This window comes from Plectropomus leopardus, chromosome 10 (assembly GCF_026936395.1).
Source record: "Plectropomus leopardus strain MGB_pleo_1.0 chromosome 10, ASM2693639v1, whole genome shotgun sequence".
Taxonomy (NCBI): domain Eukaryota; kingdom Metazoa; phylum Chordata; class Actinopteri; order Perciformes; family Serranidae; genus Plectropomus; species Plectropomus leopardus.
Window position 1 is genome coordinate 24,404,619 of NC_142185.1, and position 22,060 is coordinate 24,426,678.

A 22,060-nucleotide genomic window follows, 5' to 3' on the forward strand; every position below is an offset into this window, starting at 1 on the left:
TATCAGAGTGCTATGATAGTGCCAGGGAGCAAATCTGAATTTGTGTTTCGGATTGTTATGTTTACTTCCGTATGCATACTATTTTTGTCCACCTCTTGTAGAGCAGCATGATTCATTGTTGCAGTATCATTGACTGTGTATGTGTAGTATTCAGGCAGAGTGCGCCTTGGCGCCATCCAATGGAAGTGGAGGGAGTTGGTAACATCCCGGCTCTCTGATTGGATAACGTAAGATTACGTGATGACGTGTAGTTGATATGCGCGAAGCTTTGATCCACATGGGTGGTCCAGCCGGTTTAAAAAATGATGCTACGTAGCGTTTCATTCAGAAACACCGCCAGCCTGTTGACGAAGAGACACTCATGCGTTCACTGATTTTTCCTCACATGAACACAAACGTTTACACAAACTACATGTTGCATCCGAAACACGATAGAAAGCACTTTTAAGTTTGTAATAAGTGTCGTGATGATTAAAAACTATAAAATAGCACAACACGCTATTGGCCAGAGAGAAATTACCCAAAACAACGCGATTCCCACCCGGGGACCACCCACACACTGAAGGAGTCTGCGAGGAGAGGGAGCTGAAGCTGAGGTGGGAGGAGGACGCCATTGCAGCCGCAGCTGGCCGTCTGTGATTGAGGAGGGACAAACGTTATCAAACTTCACAATGTCGAGGGGCTCTTCAGACCTTTTTTGGACTCTGCCCCCTGTTACTGGGTTGTTGTGAGGAAACGGATAAGTAGGATGGACGGTTTGCCTTCGAGGAGGAGAAAATGTGGAGCAACAGCGTCGAAACGAAGCAGGTAAAGAGAGAGCTGCGGGACAATGGGAGAAAGTTTTAGCTAACCTAGCTAACTAACGGTAGTTGTTTTAGCTAGCGTCGCTGCTAGCTAAAACTAGTGGTCACATCGCTGTTCTCGGTTTAAATAAGTTTACATTTGTCAGTTTTGAGCTGTGCAGAAAGCTAAAATGTTGCCTTGAGTTGAACTTTTTTTAATTTCCACGAGTAACGCAATGGTGACAACAAATCTGCTTTTTCGCTGTAAAATAATGTTAACAAACGGTAGAGAGATAACGTTTGGTGTGAACAAACATTTCCACCACTTAGCTCGGCTGAAACGTTTACTCTAATTTACAGGTGATTTATTAGTAAGGGTTTTAGCCTCTAAGTCTGGTGATGAAGCTTGTAAATAATGACCCAGTTAACAGTTGCATGTCAACATCCTGTGCTTAACATTAACGAAGATGCTAACATATAAAGCAAGTGGTAAAAGTAGTAGATATGTGTAAGCACTACGTTTATATTAGAAAAAACACCAACACAACGATTCAAAACTGCTTATTTCAAGTAAAAGTCCTCTTTAGGTAATCCGAACAAGCAACGTTACAATAGTGTTATCTCCTTGTTATTGTGTTATTTATTTTATTATTGGATTTATTGAAAAATGTGTGGGGAGCATTATAATGTTGTAGCTGGTTTACATTTGTCAATATTAAGCTGTGCAGAAAGCTTAAGTGTAAGCTGAATTCGCGTTGAACTTTGTTTTTATTGCCATTTTAACTCTGAAAGGTTAACCGAGTAACGCTATGGTGACAACAAATCTGCTTTTCGCTGCAAAATAGTGTTAACAAACGAAGCTAACAGCAGAGAGATGATGGCTGGAGTTTGGACAAACGCAACATTTCCACCATTTAGCTCGTCTAAGACGTTAACTCTGATCTACAAGTGATGTATTATTGATGATATTAACCTCGAAGTTTGCGCTTTACATTCAGGAAGGTGGCAAACTACAAAGCAAGTGGTAAAAGTACAATCGCGAACCGTTTATCTTTTTAAAAATACCAGTACAGCAATACAAAACTACTACTAAGTAAAAGTCCTCTTGAATTTATTCGAATAAGAAATGTTTCATTAGTTTTATCCGCAGCTGTCCTTATTATATTGTTTATTTTATTAGAATATTAATTGCATAAATGTGTAGGATGCATTTTAATGTTGTGGTTGGTTGAGTTGAAGCTACTGTTATCTTTTTTTTTACATGGATGGGTAATTAAATCTGTATATACATCTCATTTTATAAACCTGTGACATGTTTTGTATGTGAAATGCCACAAAGTTACTACAGCTGTCAGATTAATCTAGGGGAGGAAAATCTAGTGTTTCCCTCTGAAATGTAATGGAGTTAAAAGTAGGAGGTCGTCAAAAATGGAAACACAAGTACCTAAATGCTGTTTAAATAACTTTTTTTGATTGTCTATTTTTGTTAGCCACTTGGTTGAACTATTTTCAAAGCAGTATGAGGATCAGATGTCAACCTCTTGAAAGTTGCTTGAGACATTTAATCCAAAAACTGTGAACATTAAGTCTTAATGTGCCTTAAGGTTTATTTAAGTTTCAAATCAGCCCTTAAACTGCACTAGAGCTTAAATTTGAATAAACTGCCAACAGTTTTAAAAGTGGATTCAGAAATTGAATGCTGTCTATTGCAATGTAGGTTTACAATAGACTGTACAAGGACAAGGAATTTGCTTTGTAGTGTACTGGTCATAACAAAAACACTAAAAATAACAAATAAAATCAAGAGACATATATATAGAAAAGATGAAAATTACGATAAAACATATAATTAAATATAGATAGTATATTTTTTAAAGGGGTAGTAATTAGAGCTGCAAAAATACATAGATAAGTTGTCACCTGTAAAATAAGCAATTAATTTGATAATATATTAGCTGGTTTGAGTAATTAGGAAAAAAAATTAAAATCCTCTGATTCCAGCTTTTTAAAATGTGACTATTTTCTGGTTTCTTTACTCCTCTATGCGAGTAAAGTGAATATCTTGACTTGTGGACAGAACACTGATCGACATTTTTCACTATTTTCTGACATTTTACAAGCCAAAAAACAAATCAGTATATCGTGAAAATATCAAGAATCCAAATTTATTGAAAGTTGCTGTCCTAGTAGTTACATGAAAATGTGCATTATATTGTCCAAGGAATGTGCAAGGTTCACAGTGTGACGTAAAAACAAATGTGTGCAAGGTAAAGAAATGATGGTGGATGAGATGTGTGTTAATGTAACACATAGAGACAGATAAAGATGTTAATGTAGCGTTTAATGTGATGAATTGTATAATTCTATTACCAAGCAAAAATGCAAAACATTGTCTGGTTCCAGCATCTCAGATGTGACAACTCGCTGTTTTACTTTTACTTAAATTTCATAGAGACTGTTGGTTGGATAAAATAAGCAGTTGAAGTATATCAGCTTTGAGTCTGGGACATTTTCATGAGCCTTTTCACTTTTCTGACATTTTATAGCCTAGACAGATTGATTAAAAAGAAAATCAATGAATGAATCAGCTATGGGAACAATAGTTAGTTGCATCCCTAAACAGCTTTCACACAGTAACAATAATGTAACATAAACATTTAATAAGACATGATGCTCACTGTGATGGACAGCTCAATCAAGTTTCGTCCCAGTATTTGATTTTTGTAGTTAATGGAAGTGAAAAATACATCTACACTGCACAGCTTTAATTCAATACATGTCAGAGGAAATTTTTAAGTATGGGCTACATGACTCATCGTTAAAGCGCCAAAACATGTGGTTTTGGTCCTTTAACAGTCATATTTTGTTTTTACCACTTTAAAGCTTTTTTTGCAAAACCATCCTTTCTAACCATGTCTTTCCACCAACAGTCTCCGACCATTCCTTCACCTGTCGGGTGGCCCAGCGACTCATCATGAACACCAGTAGGAACTGCACCTCGGCGGGAAATGGTGAGGGTCTGCTCGCCCTGGAGTCGGTCTCCATCGTGACCATCACACTCCTCGCCTGCCTGGGAAACCTCTTGATTGTGGCGACCCTCTATCGCAGGCCTTATCTGCTCACGCCCAGCAACAAGTTTGTGTTCAGCCTGACACTGTCCAACCTGCTGCTGTCCATGCTAGTGCTGCCGTTTGTGGCCGTGAGCTCGGCGAAGAGGGAGTGGGTGTTTGGGGTCGTGTGGTGTAACTTCACTGCGCTGCTCTACCTGCTCATCAGCTCTGCCAGCATGCTCACCCTCGGAGCTATTGCCATTGACAGGTGAGTGCTGGATAATAATCAAAGTCATGGGTACTAATAATGATGATAATTACATTTTTCTGTTGTTTCATCACTACAACGAAAACCAAAAATTACACGTAGTCATATGATCCATTGTTGATTTATGAATACTGATTGATGCAGCTCTTAATTCGAACAGATATAGCTGTTTTTATGTAGAGAAAGCAGTGGCTGAGTAATGACAAATGCAGGCTTGTTAACAGAGTTTGTTCACATGCTCTTGATTAAGGCACTTGGACCAGTGCAGCTGCTCACTGGTCAGTAGTTGTACTGGGCAGCTCACATATGTTAAAATGTGTGAGCGTGAGGCATTGCTGTGAAGGAATGCTTGACTTCCTACTTGAGCCAATTTATTCCACATGATAAGTTAATACACTATCAACCAGAAAAAGTGCAGTTTTGACTAATGTTGTGCAGTACTTGCTATTGGTGGAGTAGTTTTTGCATTTCTGTCTGCGTAAAATACATATGAGATACATCTATGTTAGATCAAACAATGTTAGACTAACCATTCTTAAGTTGGTAATTATATTATTATCTACTTGCCATGTAATTTGGGAAAGCTTGGGAACTAAATATTTTCTTTGGGTATACATGCAAGGAAACATTTGAACATGAACTTTTAGAGAACAGGACCACACATGGTGTTAATTTCAACAATAGGGTTATTTTACTCATGACACACAGATAAATGCTTGGGAGAAATTTCCATCCCATTACAATCAAGTGTCTAATATTCACCGAGCAGAAAGTGTTAATATCTGAACATGAGATGTGAAAGCTAAGATTTCAGTTTCAAGACTGACTTGAATTTGCATTAAATGTAGTCTTGGAAATGCCCTAGAATTTTTTTCCCCAGGCATTTTAATCAGCATAACTTTTTTGATATACATCATACACACATGGTGTCTGGAGGTCCTTAAAATGTGTTAAATTTGAATTTATAAAATTGACATGAAATATTCTTAAACTTCTAAAACTTTGAGAGGTCTTAGTTGCCACCAACATTTTATCTTATTGCATTTATCCATCTTTTATTTCTTTTGTGTGGGAAAGTCCATATTTCTGATTTTAAACATCTTCTGTAAGTCTACCACTGAACCTAATACTGTCTTTTTACTTTATACCCATACTTAGTTGTTGGAAAAATATAGATGAACCTACTCACTGTAATGACAATGTTCCTCATTGAAACCTACCTCTGCACGGGACCATATATACTATTTACTACTTAGCTTTATACTTACTTGCAACATCTTGTTTGAGTAAGAAAAGGGATAATTTGTCCAAATCAGTCTTAAATTTGATTAAAAAATGTCTTGAAATGATCTCAAAGAGCATCAAATTTAAGTGTCACATACCAGTAGACATCCTGTATATGGAGGATGGTATCATTCCTCATGCAGTGATAATATCCTTTACTGAGTGACAACAATAACCATAAAAAGCATTAAAAGCAAGTAAATACAAGATTTAGTCTATGCAATTATTTCTCAATTATACATGGTAAAATAAGCATAGTTATCTTTATTATTTAGTAAATTTGCTGAGCATTTACCTCATTCTTATGACAATGTGTTTAATATTTTTGTGCCGTTTCTGGCTTTCAATTTGTGACAAATAGGTTTTGGTTCGTTTCCCTTTAAGGTCAGTATGCAGCCCTGTAAATAAGATTGGTTAACCACACACTTAGCTTGTGGTGTTTTTCTGGAGATTTTCCCAGCTCAAGTGACAAGCATTAGACAAGCTCACACAAAGTAACTTTAAATGTTGTCCGACATGAATGCTTCATTCATCTGCAGGGCAGAGATTATTTCCTTTGATTCCTATTTTTAGAAATAAGAAGCTGATTCACGAGTAAAACAGCCTGCACAGATAAAGATAATCCATCATACTGAACTACATTTCCACCACTTTGTTATTCACAGATTGAAACCTTTTTTTTTTTCTTTAAATGGATATTTGTTACTTTGATCTTTTTAGAATGTAATTTATTTAGGCCAACTTCTTCTGTAGTTGTTTTGTATAAAAATAAAATATGACAACTAGACATTAAAAAAGGACAGGCTCACTAAAAAAAAGGGAGATGTGTGTACACGCACACTGCGAGATATTATAGAAATGTTGCGTTAGTTGTAATAGAAAAGCTGATACTTCAGTCAGCTTATCTCCTGCACCTACCTGTCCAACAGAAAACAGGCCAACTCCGCACAGGTCTTCATCCTCCCCTTCAATGCTCACAAGCAAAAGTGAAAGCCAAGCCCAGATTCACTCTCGTTTTGGAACAAGCTTTGTCTGCTTAGTGTTTCGCCTCCCCGTATTTTTGTTGAATCTGCAGATGCAACAACCTAAAGTCCCAACCTTACCTGTGTGTTGTTATTAGCTGTGGGCCATACTAAACTGCCCCAAAGTTGCAACCCATTAATGTCCAGAACACAGCAAAATAAGAAGAAAATAAGAAAATACAGAGTCTGCAGATAATTACATCACCACACACTTGTAGAGGGTCAAAAGTGATGATTTAGAGGGATTACTTTTGCAAGAGTCCATAGATTGTTTTTTCCGGAAAATCTTGCAAGTCATATACTAATAGATAAGTAAGTTACTGTTAATTGCAGCCTTAAAGTTAAATTTTGGGTTTTTTTGTAGATGGACTTCAGGTTGTTTGGAATTGACAGTTAATATCACTCTGTTTAAATAATATTGTTACTCCTGATGCCAGAGATCAGAAATTACTGTAAAACGTGATTACTGAGATCTACTGTAAAATATCTCTGCAGCACAAAATCCTCGCTGTTCTCCCTGCTGTCCTAATTACCCTCAGCACCTTTTGGGAATTTGTGATTACAGTTCATGTTTTTGTTCTCCTGCCAAGCTTCTCATTTTCTGTTGTGTTTGCAGCTTTCTGAAAACACTTCACAGCATTGTTAGGTGGGAAAGTGCCGCTTTTAGCTTTTATATCGCTCAGTGAAATCTGAGCAGCCCCTGCGTTACTTGGACTCCCTTTAGAACAGTTTCCTCACTGTGTTCCTCTTTTGTTCTAACAGGTACTATGCAGTGCTTTACCCGATGATCTACCCCATGAAGATCACAGGAAACCGGGCGGTCGTCGTCATTGCCTATGTGTGGCTACACTCTTTGGTGGGCTGTCTTCCTCCTCTCTTTGGCTGGTCCTCCTTTGAGTTTGACTGTTACAAGTGGACCTGTGTTGCATCTTGGCACAGAGAACCAAGCTACACAGCCTTCTGGGTCACCTGGTGCATCCTCCCCCCCTTGTTCATCATGCTGGCTTGTTATGGTGTAATTTTTCGAGTTGCTCGCATGAAAGCCAGAAAAGTCCACTGTGGGACAGTTGTTGTGGCCCAGGACGACTCCGCTGGAGCTCAGAGGAACGGACGTAAAAACTCAAGCACCTCAACGTCCTCTAATGGAAGCCGGCGGAGCCTGGTGTATGCAGGGAGTCAGTGCAAGGCCTTTGTCACCATCTTGGTGGTGATTGGCACCTTCCTCATGACCTGGGGCCCGTATGTTGGGGTGGTGTGCACCGAGGCTTTAAGGGGACAAGGGAGTGTGTCTCAGGGACTGGAGACTTTGGTAGCGTGGCTGTCTTTCTGCAGCGCGGTGTGCCACCCGCTCATCTACGGTCTGTGGAATAAAACAGTCAGGAAGGAGCTGCTGGGGATGTGTTTCGGAGATCGCTACTACAGAGAGTCGTTCGCCACGCGGCAAAGGACGTCCCGTCTGTTCAGCATCTCCAACAGAATCACAGGTGAGAGAGCAGCGGCGGCTCTGTTTGTGATGCAAATTGATTCAAAGGAAGGTTGACATCATTCTGTATATTATTACCTTTTAACATACGGATACCAAATCATAGATCAGAGGAAAACATACACACAAATCAAGGACAATAAAGCTAAACAAAGATTAGAAAACACACATATTAGCATTGTAAGCGGACAAGTATGTACATTATCTATATATAGATTAAACTGTAAACAAGTACAAAAGCCAAAGGTTGAATGTGTGGTGTAATAAGCGGTTTATGTAAAATAGATGTATATATACAGTACATGCCAGTATTTACAGCCTGTTTAGATTTACATCCCTGTGTTGTGATTTCATATGTTGTATGATGGTTTTGTTCTTTCAGATTTGGGTATGTCTCCACACCTGACAGCCATGCTGGCTGGTGGAGGACATCTGCTGGCCCCTGGGAGCAGCACAGGAGATACTGGCTTCAGTTTCACTCAGGACTCATGTAAGTGTTGCACCCAAGAAGCAGAGGAAATGAGGACAAACACAGAATAATATCCATCAGCAACGCAACAAAGTATTGACCTATCGCTAAGCCCCGCCCCCTTCACCCACGCAGACAAACAATCTGCGCGCTGCCTAAACTAAAAATGACGGCTGTCAGTATCAAAGACATATCCGAAGATGCTATTCAGAACTTTTAGGGACACACGTGCCTTATTTCCCACAAAGCCATCAAAAGGGTCTTCACCGTGCTATGGTGTTAGCATTAGCCAGCCTTCGCTTTTTTGTAAAATTACAGCAAAGTTAACGTCAATGGTTTTCAGTTGGATGGGCTTTCACTACAACCTTTGCTACGGTTAACACTGCTGACCGATTGTCAAAGAAACTAAATACTAAGTTGAACAGTTGATATGATGAGCTACCTTTACAAAGCTGAAGTTGGCTATAATGTTAGTGGCTATTACCTAACTTAAGCTAACGTTACATTATAAAAAAACTTTATTTATTAGAGTAGGTCATTCTTTCAGTTAGGGAATATTTATCAGAATGACCTACTACTACTATAAATGCAGTTTAAAATAGAGTAGGTCATTATGACGCTATTGAATATCCATCAGAATGACCCGATTATTCTATAAATGCAGTTAAAATAAGAGAAGCTCATTGTGTCAGGTAGGAAACGTTCTTCTATCGCTTGCTGTCAAAAATAGTGAAAAAAGTCATAATACAGCATCTCGTCAAAAATCATGTAATATGTCATACTACAGCTTTTAGTCAAATATGATGAAAAACATGTCATCAAAGATGATGAAAAAACGTCATAGTATAGCATGTTGTTAAAAATCAGGAAAAAAGTTATGCTAAAGCATCTCATGAGAAATCATTAAAAAATGTCATACTATAGCAGCTCTTCAGAAATTATGAAAAAACATCATGCTATACCTTGTCCCTTAAAAAATCCTTAAAAAACATCATAGTGTAGCATGTTGTCAAAATGATGAAAAATGTCATGCTGTACCATGTCGTCAAAAACCATCAAAAAACGTCACACTGTAGCATGTTATCAAAAATCGTGAACAAACGTCATACTATAGCATGTAGTTGAAAAAAACATGAAAAAAGGCATAACAGCCTTTCATCAAAAATTATTAAAAAAAACGTCATAACCTAAAAAATGTAAAATAAAATAAATAAATTAATTAATTAATTTTTTTTAAAAAATGTCAAAAATCAGGAAAAATGTCATAGTACAGCTTGGTTTTTAAAACTCGACTTACCTTGAATATAAAATGATGACGATAAAGTGATATAGTGTTAACATGATGTCGTACCATTTCACGGTCAGCCTCACATTCCTGTTTCACAGCTTTTTTTTCCAGCTCAGGATAACATTATCTAATTATCCAGCTTTTTTGTGTCCTCATTATTAAGACGAGTTGCATTTTGATCATAATTAAACTGGCTTATTTCTGTCTCTGTAATGTTTCCCGTGTAGGCACAGACGTGATGCTGCTGGATAACTTCTCCACAGATGGCTCCAACCTCCCGCAGCACCACGGGAATCCATCCGGGAAGAGGCGGAGCTCCGTCACCTTTGAAGACCAGGTGGAGCAGGCCAAAGGTATGTCATTTCCACCGCTTTGAAACATTTTAGACGGGAAGAGTCATACTCACTGAGGGTTTCAGCAAGCTACGAAACATCACACTAAACACAAGATTTCTAATGTAACATATTTGTGTTTTTGTCCTCAGCTGAAAACACCAATGCATTCTCGGTTCAAGTCCACGCAGAGGTACACAAATCTCTCGACAGCTTCGCCTCCTGCTTGGCGAAGGCTATCGAGAGCGACGCCAAACTCACCCTGTTTGGGGAGGGTCTGGCTCTGCCTGGGGGACTGTTTACAACCAGGGCAGCACCGAGACCCAGATACCTGGATGGTCAGAGACTGAGGCTGGAAAGTATCGATGAAGGGATTGTTAAAGATGACAGAGATGAAGAAGAAGAGGCGGAGCAGGACGTGGAGGAAAAACCAGCCTGAATGCAGCAGGTGTGTTTTTTGGACATTTTTATAGACAGTACTCAGTTTATTAGTGAACTGCACACCTTCCACACCACTATATAAGACCATCTAGAGCATTCTGTGGTGCAGTTCATGAAGTCTGATATTTCCACTCCATACTTGAAATTATTAGGAAACAGAAAGAGAGGCCGCATTATTCATTCCACTATGCCGGACCAAGTGCACATCAGTGTTTTACAAGCTTTTGTATCTTCTCATGTAATCACATAGGAAGCCTTAACTACTGTAACCTAAATGATCAGACTTGTTTATTACTATATATAAATAATGTCCTCACAATCTGCAATAATAAGTGCCCCATCAGGGCAGTAAAGTATGAAATAATACACCAGTTTCTGTCTTCCAAAAGACCTGTAACACTGTTATCAGAACACTTTAATATTTCTCTTTTTTGTGTTGAGAAAAGTATGTTTCAAGCCTTTTTTTAAAATTCAGGTACAGAGAAAGAGCCAGTTTGTGGTTGCAGTGGTCCACATACAGAAGCAGGTGTTTTTTCAGTTAGCTGTGCCTGCAGAGTTGGACCTGTGACAGTTTAGCACTGTGCATTGATTTTAAGAGTAAATTGAGTAATTAATCATAGGAAAAACTCAAATTTATTATAGTGATGCCGTTCATGTATCTCCCAGCTCTAAGCTTCATCATATGAACAAAGTCTGTCAGCAGAGTGAGTAGAAATTACGGTCCTGACATTTCATGATTATCTGCGACAGTCATTTTGCACTTGAACATGCAGCGTGTGCCTGTTCTCATAGAAACCACTTTAACTGGCGATTTTTACAGTTTGGTCAGTATTTTTGCATACTGTAAAGCAGTATGTTAAAAATAATGTGGTGAGGATGACTTTAGGTTACAATGAAAAGGGCTAATAAGTAAATGAAGTCCAAAAATTAGTTATTCAGACATTTACTGTTGTCAGTATTTCAAAGATTATTATTATTATTATTATTAATGGAATTCCATCAACAAAGATCCACATTTCTTAGTATTGTGCACGTACCGAGCAGTGCACAGTGTTCATGTTTTTTGCTATATTTTGGTAGTTTAAAGTTGACAAGAAAAAAAATTGTGTTTGGAGTTGAATTGCGTAAAAAATGGTCTCAATCTACAACAGTACGTCTTAGTAAATGTTAATTGTTACATGGATGTCGTTTACCTCAGTTTATACACTCCACCGCTGCCTTTACTGTTACGAAAGAGACTCAGAGACCGTTGTACTAAGTAGAGCGCTTCAGTCTTACCTCGTATCTTCATATTATGTTTGAATGGTACTATACACCTGAGAAGTGATGTAACCTTTTGATTTTCACTATACAATAAGTATTAATACAAATATTTTCATTTAAGTTTTGTATCAAGATTCATCTATTAAACTTCTTTTTTTTTACAGAAAGTTCTCTGAGCGAGTTTTTTGTTTCCCTTGTTTGTGCTGCAGTGAAGCTGAACCAAATGATGTCCGTTACACTGCAACACTTACTGGATTCTTTCGTCGACAACCAAACAGAAACGTTTGCACTTTGAAGGCGCATTTTGTCGGGCTGTCATTTAAAAATTTGGGTCTATTGAATTTCAAAAACTAATTTGGTTGCGTTTGACCTTAGCTTTGTTATTTAATAACTGACTCAGCACCTGCTGGTATGAAGAGCTAGTTCCTCTCACGCAGGTACAGAACAGACATGTCGGGTGGCCATTGGCTGTAGTGTTTGCAGTGTGTTCAGGTGCTGCGACACAGGCGATCTGAGGTGACGCAACAGTCATCCTTTGTTGCTGTTAGTTTTCTGATGTAAGTTTGGTGCATCCGGGTCTTTAAACTTTCATGTTTCAGATCCAGGTACAGACATTTTTTAGATGCGATAGCTTTATTTTTTTTTCCAAATTCTGTAAAAGTTTTATAATTTATTGGCATTTCCCCTTCGGGGAGAAAAACCACAGCTTCCTTTTTCCCCCACATTTGACAGTAAAATTAAAGCACTCTCCAAGTCTGTTTTTACTTAAAGTCCTTGTTTACATGCGTAACTGCCTGAGTGGCACATCAACATTTCTTAGCTTTGTGCTACAAATTCAAAATGTCACACGTTAACACTGATCAAAGCTCACTTTCTCCTAACAAAATAATATTGCACTTAACATCCTTGCACACCAGCCGCCATTATTCTCACACTTAATATATATATACTGACGTCCTTGCCTTTTGCATTCACACAGATGTAGTTTATCCTCATACAGAAACATCAGTAAGAAAGTCATCTTAAAAAAACACGGGGGCTAGAAATAACACTAATTTTCAAAAGGAAGTATTCTACACTATACTTGTACAAATCTCAGGTTTTGTTTTCAAGTGCTATACAGCAAGAAGAAATAGTGTTTTCTTTAAAATAAATTACCAGCAGGCTACTGCTCGTCCTCATTTTCCTGTCCTGAACCTTCGGAGCGATCACCTTCTAGTCGATCTGAAAAAGAAGACAGATATTAAAGAGAGGGATGACGAGTTGTTCTGAGAAAAGGCAAAAACATTCCTGAACACTGGCATTATAGGCACAAATATTCAAACAATTTACATTTAGTGTAAAAACATTTTTTAAATGCGTGTACCTGATCTGATGTGATTAAGGGAGGCCAACATTCGGAGCATGAAAGAGGCCGGGACTGTGATTGTGTTCCTAGTTTCCTCTAGCATCAGCTCGTTCCGAGTTATTACCTTAAGAGAAAAGAAGGGGAAATACCAGAAAATGATAAATAACAGGAAGAAAGGAAAAAAAGTGAAATTTGTGACATTTTATGTTTTTAAAAAACAATTGTATATACTATAGAAAGACAGGTTTTGATTTTTTGTAGCATATTATAGTCAGACTTTTTAAAAATCATTTCCACATACTGTACTGTAAATCATTTTTATTTTAAAATTACATTTTAATGATGGATTCTAATGTGACTTTATGACATAGGATACTGACTTTTTCGCATTTTTGATGTACTGTTCTGACTTTTTGGTGAAGAAATAGTATACTCTTTTAAACATTTTTGCAACAAACTACTAAATTTTTTTGGAAAAGGGACTAAAAACAACCTAATGTGGCAAGGCAACAATCGAAAAAAATACCATACTAATATGGCAAAGAATGTCAAAATACTACTATCGAAACACACCATGACATAAAAAGTTGCAAAAAAGGCCAAAAACACCATAATTTGGGATGTCAAAAAATTGACCCAAAAAGCAAGGCTATATAGTATGGCAAAATTGTCAAAATATGACCTGTCCCAAAAAAAGCTGAAAACCACATTAAACCACGTAAAATAGGCTTCCAAAACACGCCATAGCATAGAGAGTTGCAAAAAAGGCCCAAAACACCATAATTTGGCATGACGAAAAAAATGACTGTAAATGCAAGGCTATAGTATGGCAAAAATGTGAAAATATGGCATGTCCCAAAAATAGCTGAAAACCAAAATGAAACACATAAAATGGCCTTCCAAGTCACACAATAGCATAGAAAATTCCAGTAAGGGCAAAAAACACCATATTTTGGCATGTCGAAAAAATGACAGAAAATGCAAGGCTATAGTATGGCAAAAATGTCGCAATATAACATGTCCCAAAAACAGCTGAAAACCACTTTAACCACATAAAACACCTCTTCGAAACACGCCATAGCATAGAAAGTTGCCAAAAAGGCCGAAAACACCAAAACTCAGTATGTGAAAAAAATGACAAAAAAAGCAAGGCTGTAGTATGGCAAAAATGTCAAAATATGACATGTCTCAAAAACAGCTGAAAAACACTTTAACCACATAAATAACCTTCCGAAACACGCCATAGCAAAGAAAGTTGCAAAAAAAGGCTAAAAACACCAAAATTTAGTATGTCAAAAAAAAGACAGAAAATGCAAGGCTATAGTATGGCAAAAATGTCAAAATATGACATGTCCCAAAAACAGCTAAAAACAACTTTAAACCATATCAAATACCCCTGCGAAACACGCCATAACATAGAAAGTTGTAAAAATAGTCAACAACACCAAAAATCAGTATGTCGAAAAAATGACAAAAAAAGCAAGGCTATAGTATGGCAAAAATGTCAAAATATGACATGTCCCAAAAAAAGCTAAAATAAACTTTAAACCACGTTAAATAAACTTCCGAAACACACTATAGCATAGAAAGTTGCAAAAAAAGGCTAAAAACACCAAAATGTAGTATGTCGAAAAAATGACAAAAAAAGCACGGCTATAGTATGGCAAAAATGTCAAAATATGACATGTCCCAAAAAACAGCTAAAAACAACTTTAAACCATATCAAATGCCTCTGCAAAACACGCTATAGTATAGAAAGTTGTAAAAATAGTCAAAAACACCAAAAATCTGTATGTTGAAAAATGACAGAAAAAGCAAAAATGTCAAAATATGACATGTCCCAAAAAAAGCTAAAAACCACTTCAAACCACATTAAATAACCTTCCGAAACACACCATAGCATAGAAAGTTGCAAAAACAGGCTAAAACCACCAAAATTTAGTATGTCGAAAAAACGACGATTAAAAAAGCAAGGCTATAGTATGGCAAAAATGTCAAAATATGACCTGTCCCAAAAACAGCTAAAAACCACTTCAAACCACATTAAATAACCTTCCCAAACACACCATAGCATAGAAAGTTGCAAAAAAAGGCTAAAAACACCAAAATTTAGTATGTCAAAAAAATGACCGATAATGCAAGGCTATAGTATGGCAAAAATGTCAAAATATGACATGTCCCAAAAAACAGCTAAAAACAACTTTAAACCATATCAAATACCCCTGCGAAACGCCATAGCATAGAAAGTTGTAAAAATAGTCAAAAACCACCAAAAATCTGTATGTTGAAAAAATGACAGAAAAAGCAAGGCTATAGTATGGCAAAAAAGTCTAAATATGACATGTACCAAAAAAAGCTAAAATAAACTTCAAACCACATTAAATAACCTTTCGAAACACACTATAGCATAGAAAGCTGCAAAAAAAAGGCTAAACCCACCAAAATTTAGTATGTCGAAAAAACGACAAAAAAAAGCAAGGCTATAGTATGGCAAAAATGTCAAAATATGACATGTCCCAAAAACAGCTAAAAACAACTTTAAATGATATCAAATACCCCTGCGAAACACGCCATAGTATAGAAAGTTGTAAAAATAGTCAAAAACAACAAAAATCTGTATGTCGAAAAAATGACAAAAAAGCAAGGCTATAGTATGGCAAAACTGTCACAATATGACCTGTCCCAAAAACAGCTAAAAACAACTTTAAACCACATCAAATGGTGCTGCGAAACACGCCATAGCATAGAAAGTTGCAAAAAAGGCTAAAAACACCTAAATTTAGTATGTTGAAAAAATTACAAAAAAAGCAAGGCTATAGTATGGCAAAAATGTCAAAATATGACCTGTCCCAAAAACAGCTAAAAACCACTTCAAACCACATTAAATAACCTTCCGAAACATGCCATAGCATAGAGAGTTGCAAAACAAGGCTAAAAACACCAAAATTCAGTATGTCGAAAAAAAGGCCAAAAAAAAAAGCAAGGCTATAGTATGGCAAAAATGTCAAAATATGACCTGTCCCAAAAACAGCTAAAAACAACTTTAAACCACATAAAATACCCCTCCGAAACACGCCATAGCATTGAAAGTTGCAAAAAAAGGCTAAAAACACCGAAATTTAGTATGTTAAAAAAATGGCAAAAAAAGTAAGGCTATAGTATGGCAAAATTGTCAAAATAAGACCTGTCCCAAAAACAGCTAAAAACCACTTCAAACCACATTAAATAACCTTCCGAAACACGCCATAGCATAGAGAGTTGCAAAACAAGGCTAAAAACACCAAAATTCAGTATGTCGAAAAAAAGGCCAAAAAAAAAAGCAAGGCTATAGTATGGCAAAAATGTCAAAATATGACCTGTCCCAAAAACAGCTAAAAACAACTTTAAACCACATAAAATACCCCTCCGAAACACGCCATAGCATTGAAAGTTGCAAAAAAGGCTAAAAACACCAAAATTTGGTATGTCGAAAAAATGGCAAAAAAAAGCAAGGCTATAGTATGGCAAAAATGTCAAATTATGACATGTCCCAAAAAAAGCTAAAAACAACTTTAAACCATATCAAATACCCCTGTGAAACACACCATAGCATAGAAAGTTGTGAAGATAGTCAAAAACAACAAAAATCTGTATGTCGAAAAAATGACAAAAAAGTAAGGCTATAGTATGGCAAAACTGTCAAAATATGACATGTCCCAAAAAAAGCTAAAATAAACTTTAAACCACGTTAAATAACCTTCCGAAACACACTATAGCATAGAAAGTTGCAAAAAAGGCTAAAACCACCAAAATTTAGTATGTCGAAAAAACGACAACAAAAAGCAAGGCTATAGTATGGCAAAAATGTCAAAATATGACATGTCCCAAAAACAGCTAAAAACAACTTTAAACCATATCAAATACGCCTGCGAAAAACGCCATAGCATAGAAAGTTGTAAAAATAGTCAAAAACACCAAAAATCTGTACGTCGAAAAAATGACAAAAAAAGCAAGGCTATAGTATGGCAAAAATGTCAAAATATGACATGTCCCAAAAACAGCTAAAAACAACTTTAAACCACAGTAAATACCCCTGCGAAACACGCCATAGCATAGAAAGTTGCAAAAATAGTCCAAAACACCAAAATTCAGTATGTCGAAAAAATGACAAAAAAAGCAAGGCTATAGTATGGCAAAAATGTCAAAATATGACATGTCCCAAAAACAGTTAAAAACAACTTTAAACCACAGTAAATACCCCTGCGAAACACGCCATAGCATAGAAAGTTGCAACAATAGTCCAAAACACCAAAATTCAGTATGTCGAAAAAATGACAAAAAAAGCAAGGCTATAGTATGGCAAAAATGTCAAAATATGACATGTCCCAAAAACAGCTAAAAACAACTTTAAACCATATCAAATACGCCTGCGAAAAACGCCATAGCATAGAAAGTTGTAAAAATAGTCAAAAACACCAAAAATCTGTATGTCGAAAAAATGACAAAAAAAGCAAGGCTATAGTATGGCAAAAATGTCAAAATATGACATGTCCCAAAAACAGCTAAAAACAACTTTAAACCATATCAAATACCCCTGTGAAACACACCATAGCATAGAAAGTTGTGAAGATAGTCAAAAACAACAAAAATCTGTATGTCGAAAAAATGACAAAAAAGTAAGGCTATAGTATGGCAAAACTGTCAAAATATGACATGTCCCAAAAAAAGCTAAAATAAACTTTAAACCACGTTAAATAACCTTCCGAAACACACTATCGCATAGAAAGTTGCAAAAAAAGGCTAAAAACACCAAAATTCAGTATGTCGAAAAAACGACAACAAAAAGCAAGGCTATAGTATGGCAAAAATGTCAAAATATGACATGTCCCAAAAACAGCTAAAAACAACTTTAAACCATATCAAATACGCCTGCGAAACACGCCATAGCATAGAAAGTTGCAAAAAAAGGCTAAAAACACCTAAATTTAGTATGTTGAAAAAATGACAAAAAAAGCAAGGCTATAGTATGGCAAAAATGTCAAAATATGACATGTCCCAAAAACAGTTAAAACAACTTTAAACCACATAAAATAGCCTTCCGAAACACGCCATAGCATAGAAAGTTGCAAAAATAGTCCAAAACACCAAAATTCAGTAGGTCGAAAAAATGACAAAAAAAGCAAGGCTATAGTATGGCAAAAATGTCAAAATATGACATGTCCCAAAAACAGTTAAAAACAACTTTAAACCACAGTAAATACCCCTGCGAAACACACCATAGCATAGAAAGTTGCAAAATTAGTCCAAAACACCAAAATTCAGTATGTCGAAAAAATGACAAAAAAAAAGCAAGGCTATAGTATGGCAAAAATGTCAAAATATGACATGTCCCAAAAACAGTTAAAAACAACTTTAAACCACAGTAAATACCCCTGCGAAACACGCCATAGCATAGAAAGTTGCAACAATAGTCCAAAACACCAAAATTCAGTATGTCGAAAAAATGACAAAAAAAGCAAGGCTATAGTATGGCAAAAATGTCAAAATATGACATGTCCCAAAAACAGTTAAAAACAACTTTAAACCACAGTAAATACCCCTGCGAAACACACCATAGCATAGAAAGTTGCAAAAATAGTCCAAAACACCAAAATTCAGTATGTCGAAAAAATGACAAAAAAAGCAAGGCTATAGTATGGCAAAAATGTCAAAATATGACATGTCCCAAAAACAGTTAAAAACAACTTTAAACCACAGTAAATACCCCTGCGAAACACGCCATAGCATAGAAAGTTGCAACAATAGTCCAAAACACCAAAATTCAGTATGTCGAAAAAATGACAAAAAAAGCAAGGCTATAGTATGGCAAAAATGTCAAAATATGACATGTCCCAAAAACAGTTAAAAACAACTTTAAACCACAGTAAATACCCCTGCGAAACACGCCATAGCATAGAAAGTTGCAACAATAGTCCAAAATACCAAAATTCAGTATGTCGAAAAAATGACAAAAAAAAGCAAGGCCATAGTATGGCAAAAAAGTCAAAATATGACATGTCCCAAAAACAGTTAAAACAACTTTAAACCACAGTAAATACCCCTGCAAAACACGCCCATAGCATAGAAAGTTGCAACAATAGTCCAAAACACCAAAATTCAGTATGTCGAAAAAATGACAAAAAAAGCAAGGCTATAGTATGGCAAAAATGTCAAAATATGACATGTCCCAAAAACAGTTAAAAACAACTTTAAACCACAGTAAATACCCCTGCGAAACACGCCATAGCATAGAAAGTTGCAAAAATAGTCCAAAACACCAAAATTCAGTATGTCGAAAAAATGACAAAAAAAGCAAGGCTATAGTATGGCAAAAATGTCAAAATATGACATGTCCCAAAAACAGTTAAAAACAACTTTAAACCACAGTAAATACCCCTGCGAAACACGCCATAGCATAGAAAGTTGCAACAATAGTCCAAAACACCAAAATTCAGTATGTCGAAAAAATGACAAAAAAAGCAAGGCTATAGTATGGCAAAAATGTCAAAATATGACATGTCCCAAAAACAGTTAAAAACAACTTTAAACCACAGTAAATACCCCTGTGAAACACGCCATAGCATAGAAAGTTGCAACAATAGTCCAAAACACCAAAATTCAGTATGTCGAAAAAATGACAAAAAAAGCAAGGCTATAGTATGGCAAAAATGTCAAAATATGACATGTCCCAAAAACAGTTAAAAACAACTTTAAACCACAGTAAATACCCCTGCGAAACACACCATAGCATAGAAAGTTGCAAAATTAGTCCAAAACACCAAAATTCAGTATGTCGAAAAAATGACAAAAAAAGCAAGGCTATAGTATGGCAAAAATGTCAAAATATGACATGTCCCAAAAACTGCTAAAAACTGATGAAAACTACATTAATAGTGTACTGAGACACGCCATTGCATAGAATGATGCAAAAACAGCCCAAAACACCCTAATTTAGCATGTCAGAAAAATGACCAAAAAAGCAAGGCTATAGTATGGCAAAAATGTCCAAAAATGACATTTCCTAAAAACTGCTGAAAACTGCTGAAAACTACATAAAATAGTGTGCCATGACGCGTCATCGAATAGAATTCTGCAAAAACGGCCCAAAACACCTCAATATGGCATGCTGAAAAATGAACAAAAAAGCAATACTATAGTATGGTTAAAAATGTTGTAATGACCCCTGGGGTCATCTTGGTGTTTCCTCTATGGTTGTGTTCTCTCTCCTTCCCTCTGTGTGTGTGTGTGTGTGTGTGTGTGTGTGTGTGTGTGTGCCTGTTTGTGTGCCCGTGAATGTGCCTGTGTGTGCCTGTGTGTCCCCGTGTCCTCATCCTGACTGATGGTGTGATGCAGGTGGCGTGCGATCATTGGGTGTTCCAGAGGGCCTGGCTGCTGCAGGATTGGCTTCTCGGGGATTGGGGGACTTTTTAGGAGCAAGGAATCCTACATCTCTCCTGTTCCTGCCTCCTCCACTCCCAACAGAGCCAGATTGAGATTATGTGTTATCTGCAGTTGTGTAGTTTGTGATTTTGTGCTTGATCAATGCCCTTTGATTAACCACTTTTTCCTTTAATGAACATTGTCCCCTGGTTTTCAGTTAGAAATTTAGGCAAGAGACCTGTCTTTTGTTTGACTTTCTGTTTTAAAGTTAAGTTTAGGAACCAAGATGTGTTTTTGTGTTGTATTTAGTTGGTTGCTCACATTCGAGTATTAAACTTCTCATTTTACCTTTTTAAAACTTTGTAGACTGTTTTTTTCTTGAAAGTGGAAGAACTGGAAAGTGCCTTGGTGTTGTCTTCAGGTTCAACATAGGCCGGGAACATAAAAATATCATAATATGACATTTCCCACAAAAATAGTATAGGCTGCTATAGTATGGCAAAATGTAAAAATTTCACACGTCCTAAAAACTGCCAAGAAAACCCTTCCAAGACACACCATGGCATAGAAAGCTGGGAAAGGGGCCAGAAGCACCATAATTTGGAATGTCGAAAAAAAAACCGAAAATGCAAGGCTAGATTAAGGCAAAAATGCCAAAATATGACCTGTCCCGAAAAAAAGCTAAAACCACTTCAAACCACATTAAATAACCTTCCGAAACATGCCATAGCATAGAGAGTTGCAAAACAAGTCTAAAAACACCGAAATTTAGTATGTCGAAAAAAAAGGCCAAAAAAAAAGCAAGGCTATAGTATGGCAAAATTGTCAAAATATGACCTGTCCCAAAAACAGCTAAAAACAACTTTAAACCACATAAAATACCCCTCCGAAACACGCCATAGCACTGACAGTTGCAAAAAAAGGCTAAAAACACCTAAATTTAGTATGTTGAAAAAATGACAAAGAAAGCAAGGCTATAGTATGGCAAAATTGTCAAAATATGACCTGTCCCAAAAACAGCTAAAAACCACTTCAAACCACATTAAATAACCTTCCGAAACACGCCATAGCATAGAGAGTTGCAAAACAAGGCTAAAAACACCAAAATTCAGTATGTCGAAAAAAAGGCCAAAAAAAAAGCAAGGCTATAGTATGGCAAAATTGTCAAAATATGACCTGTCCCAAAAACAGCTAAAAACAACTTTAAACCACATCAAACGAAACACGCCATAGCATTGAAAGTTGCAAAAAAAAGGCTAAAGACACCTAAATTTAGTATGTCGAAAAAATGACAAAAAAAGCAAGGCTATAGTATGGCAAAAATGTCAAAATATGACCTGTCCCAAAAACAGCTAAAAACAACTTTAAACCACATCAAACAGTAGTGCGAAACACGCCATAGCATAGAAAGTTGCAAAAAAAAGGCTAAAGACACCTAAATTTAGTATGTCGAAAAAATGACAAAAAAAGCAAGGCTATAGTATGGCAAAAATGTCAAAATATGACCTGTCCCAAAAACAGCTAAAAACAACTTTAAACCACATCAAATAACCTTGCTAAACACGCCATAGCATAGAAAGTTGCAAAAAAGGCTAAAGACACCTAAATTTAGTATGTCGAAAAATGACAAAA

The 22,060-nt window shown here is 36.5% G+C and overlaps 2 protein-coding genes across 9 annotated transcripts in view; one reads left to right on the forward strand and one right to left on the reverse strand.

Annotated features, from left to right (window-relative positions):
* Window positions 1-302: 302 nt before the first annotated feature.
* On the forward strand, window positions 303-20,786 carry gpr161b (G protein-coupled receptor 161b). 2 transcript variants are annotated; one of them, XM_088083360.1, is made up of 7 exons: window positions 303-807; window positions 3,713-4,100; window positions 7,169-7,890; window positions 8,272-8,379; window positions 9,874-9,999; window positions 10,131-10,426; window positions 20,402-20,786. In XM_088083360.1, exons 2-6 carry the CDS (start codon window positions 3,757-3,759, stop codon window positions 10,415-10,417), a joined length of 1,587 nt encoding a protein of 528 aa, XP_087939486.1. In that variant the 5' UTR covers window positions 303-807; window positions 3,713-3,756; the 3' UTR covers window positions 10,418-10,426; window positions 20,402-20,786. The 2 variants fall into 2 exon arrangements, with proteins under 2 accessions (XP_087939486.1, XP_042350223.2); XM_042494289.2 differs by lacking the exon at window positions 20,402-20,786 and having other exon boundaries at window positions 304-807; window positions 10,131-11,841.
* The window catches only part of dcaf6 (ddb1 and cul4 associated factor 6), a 58,395-nt gene continuing 48,631 nt past the window's right edge, over window positions 12,297-22,060 (reverse strand). For all 7 annotated transcript variants that reach the window (XM_042494285.2, XM_042494282.2, XM_042494286.2 and 4 more), the window contains 2 exons: window positions 13,049-13,154; window positions 12,297-12,906 (listed from right to left, as the gene is read on the reverse strand). In XM_042494285.2, the coding sequence (XP_042350219.1) occupies window positions 12,848-12,906; window positions 13,049-13,154 (165 nt within the window). In that variant the 3' untranslated portion in view covers window positions 12,297-12,847. The remainder of the gene's footprint in view (window positions 12,907-13,048; window positions 13,155-22,060) is intronic.

Coding starts and splice junctions, on each gene's coding strand:
- gpr161b (XM_088083360.1), top strand. CDS start 3,757: ATGAACACCAGTAGGAACTGCACCTCGGCGGGAAATGGTGAGGGTCTG. Junction 7,891..8,271: donor CATCTCCAACAGAATCACAG/GTGAGAGAGCAG, acceptor TTGTTCTTTCAG/ATTTGGGTATGTCTCCACAC. Junction 10,000..10,130: donor CCAGGTGGAGCAGGCCAAAG/GTATGTCATTTC, acceptor TTTTGTCCTCAG/CTGAAAACACCAATGCATTC.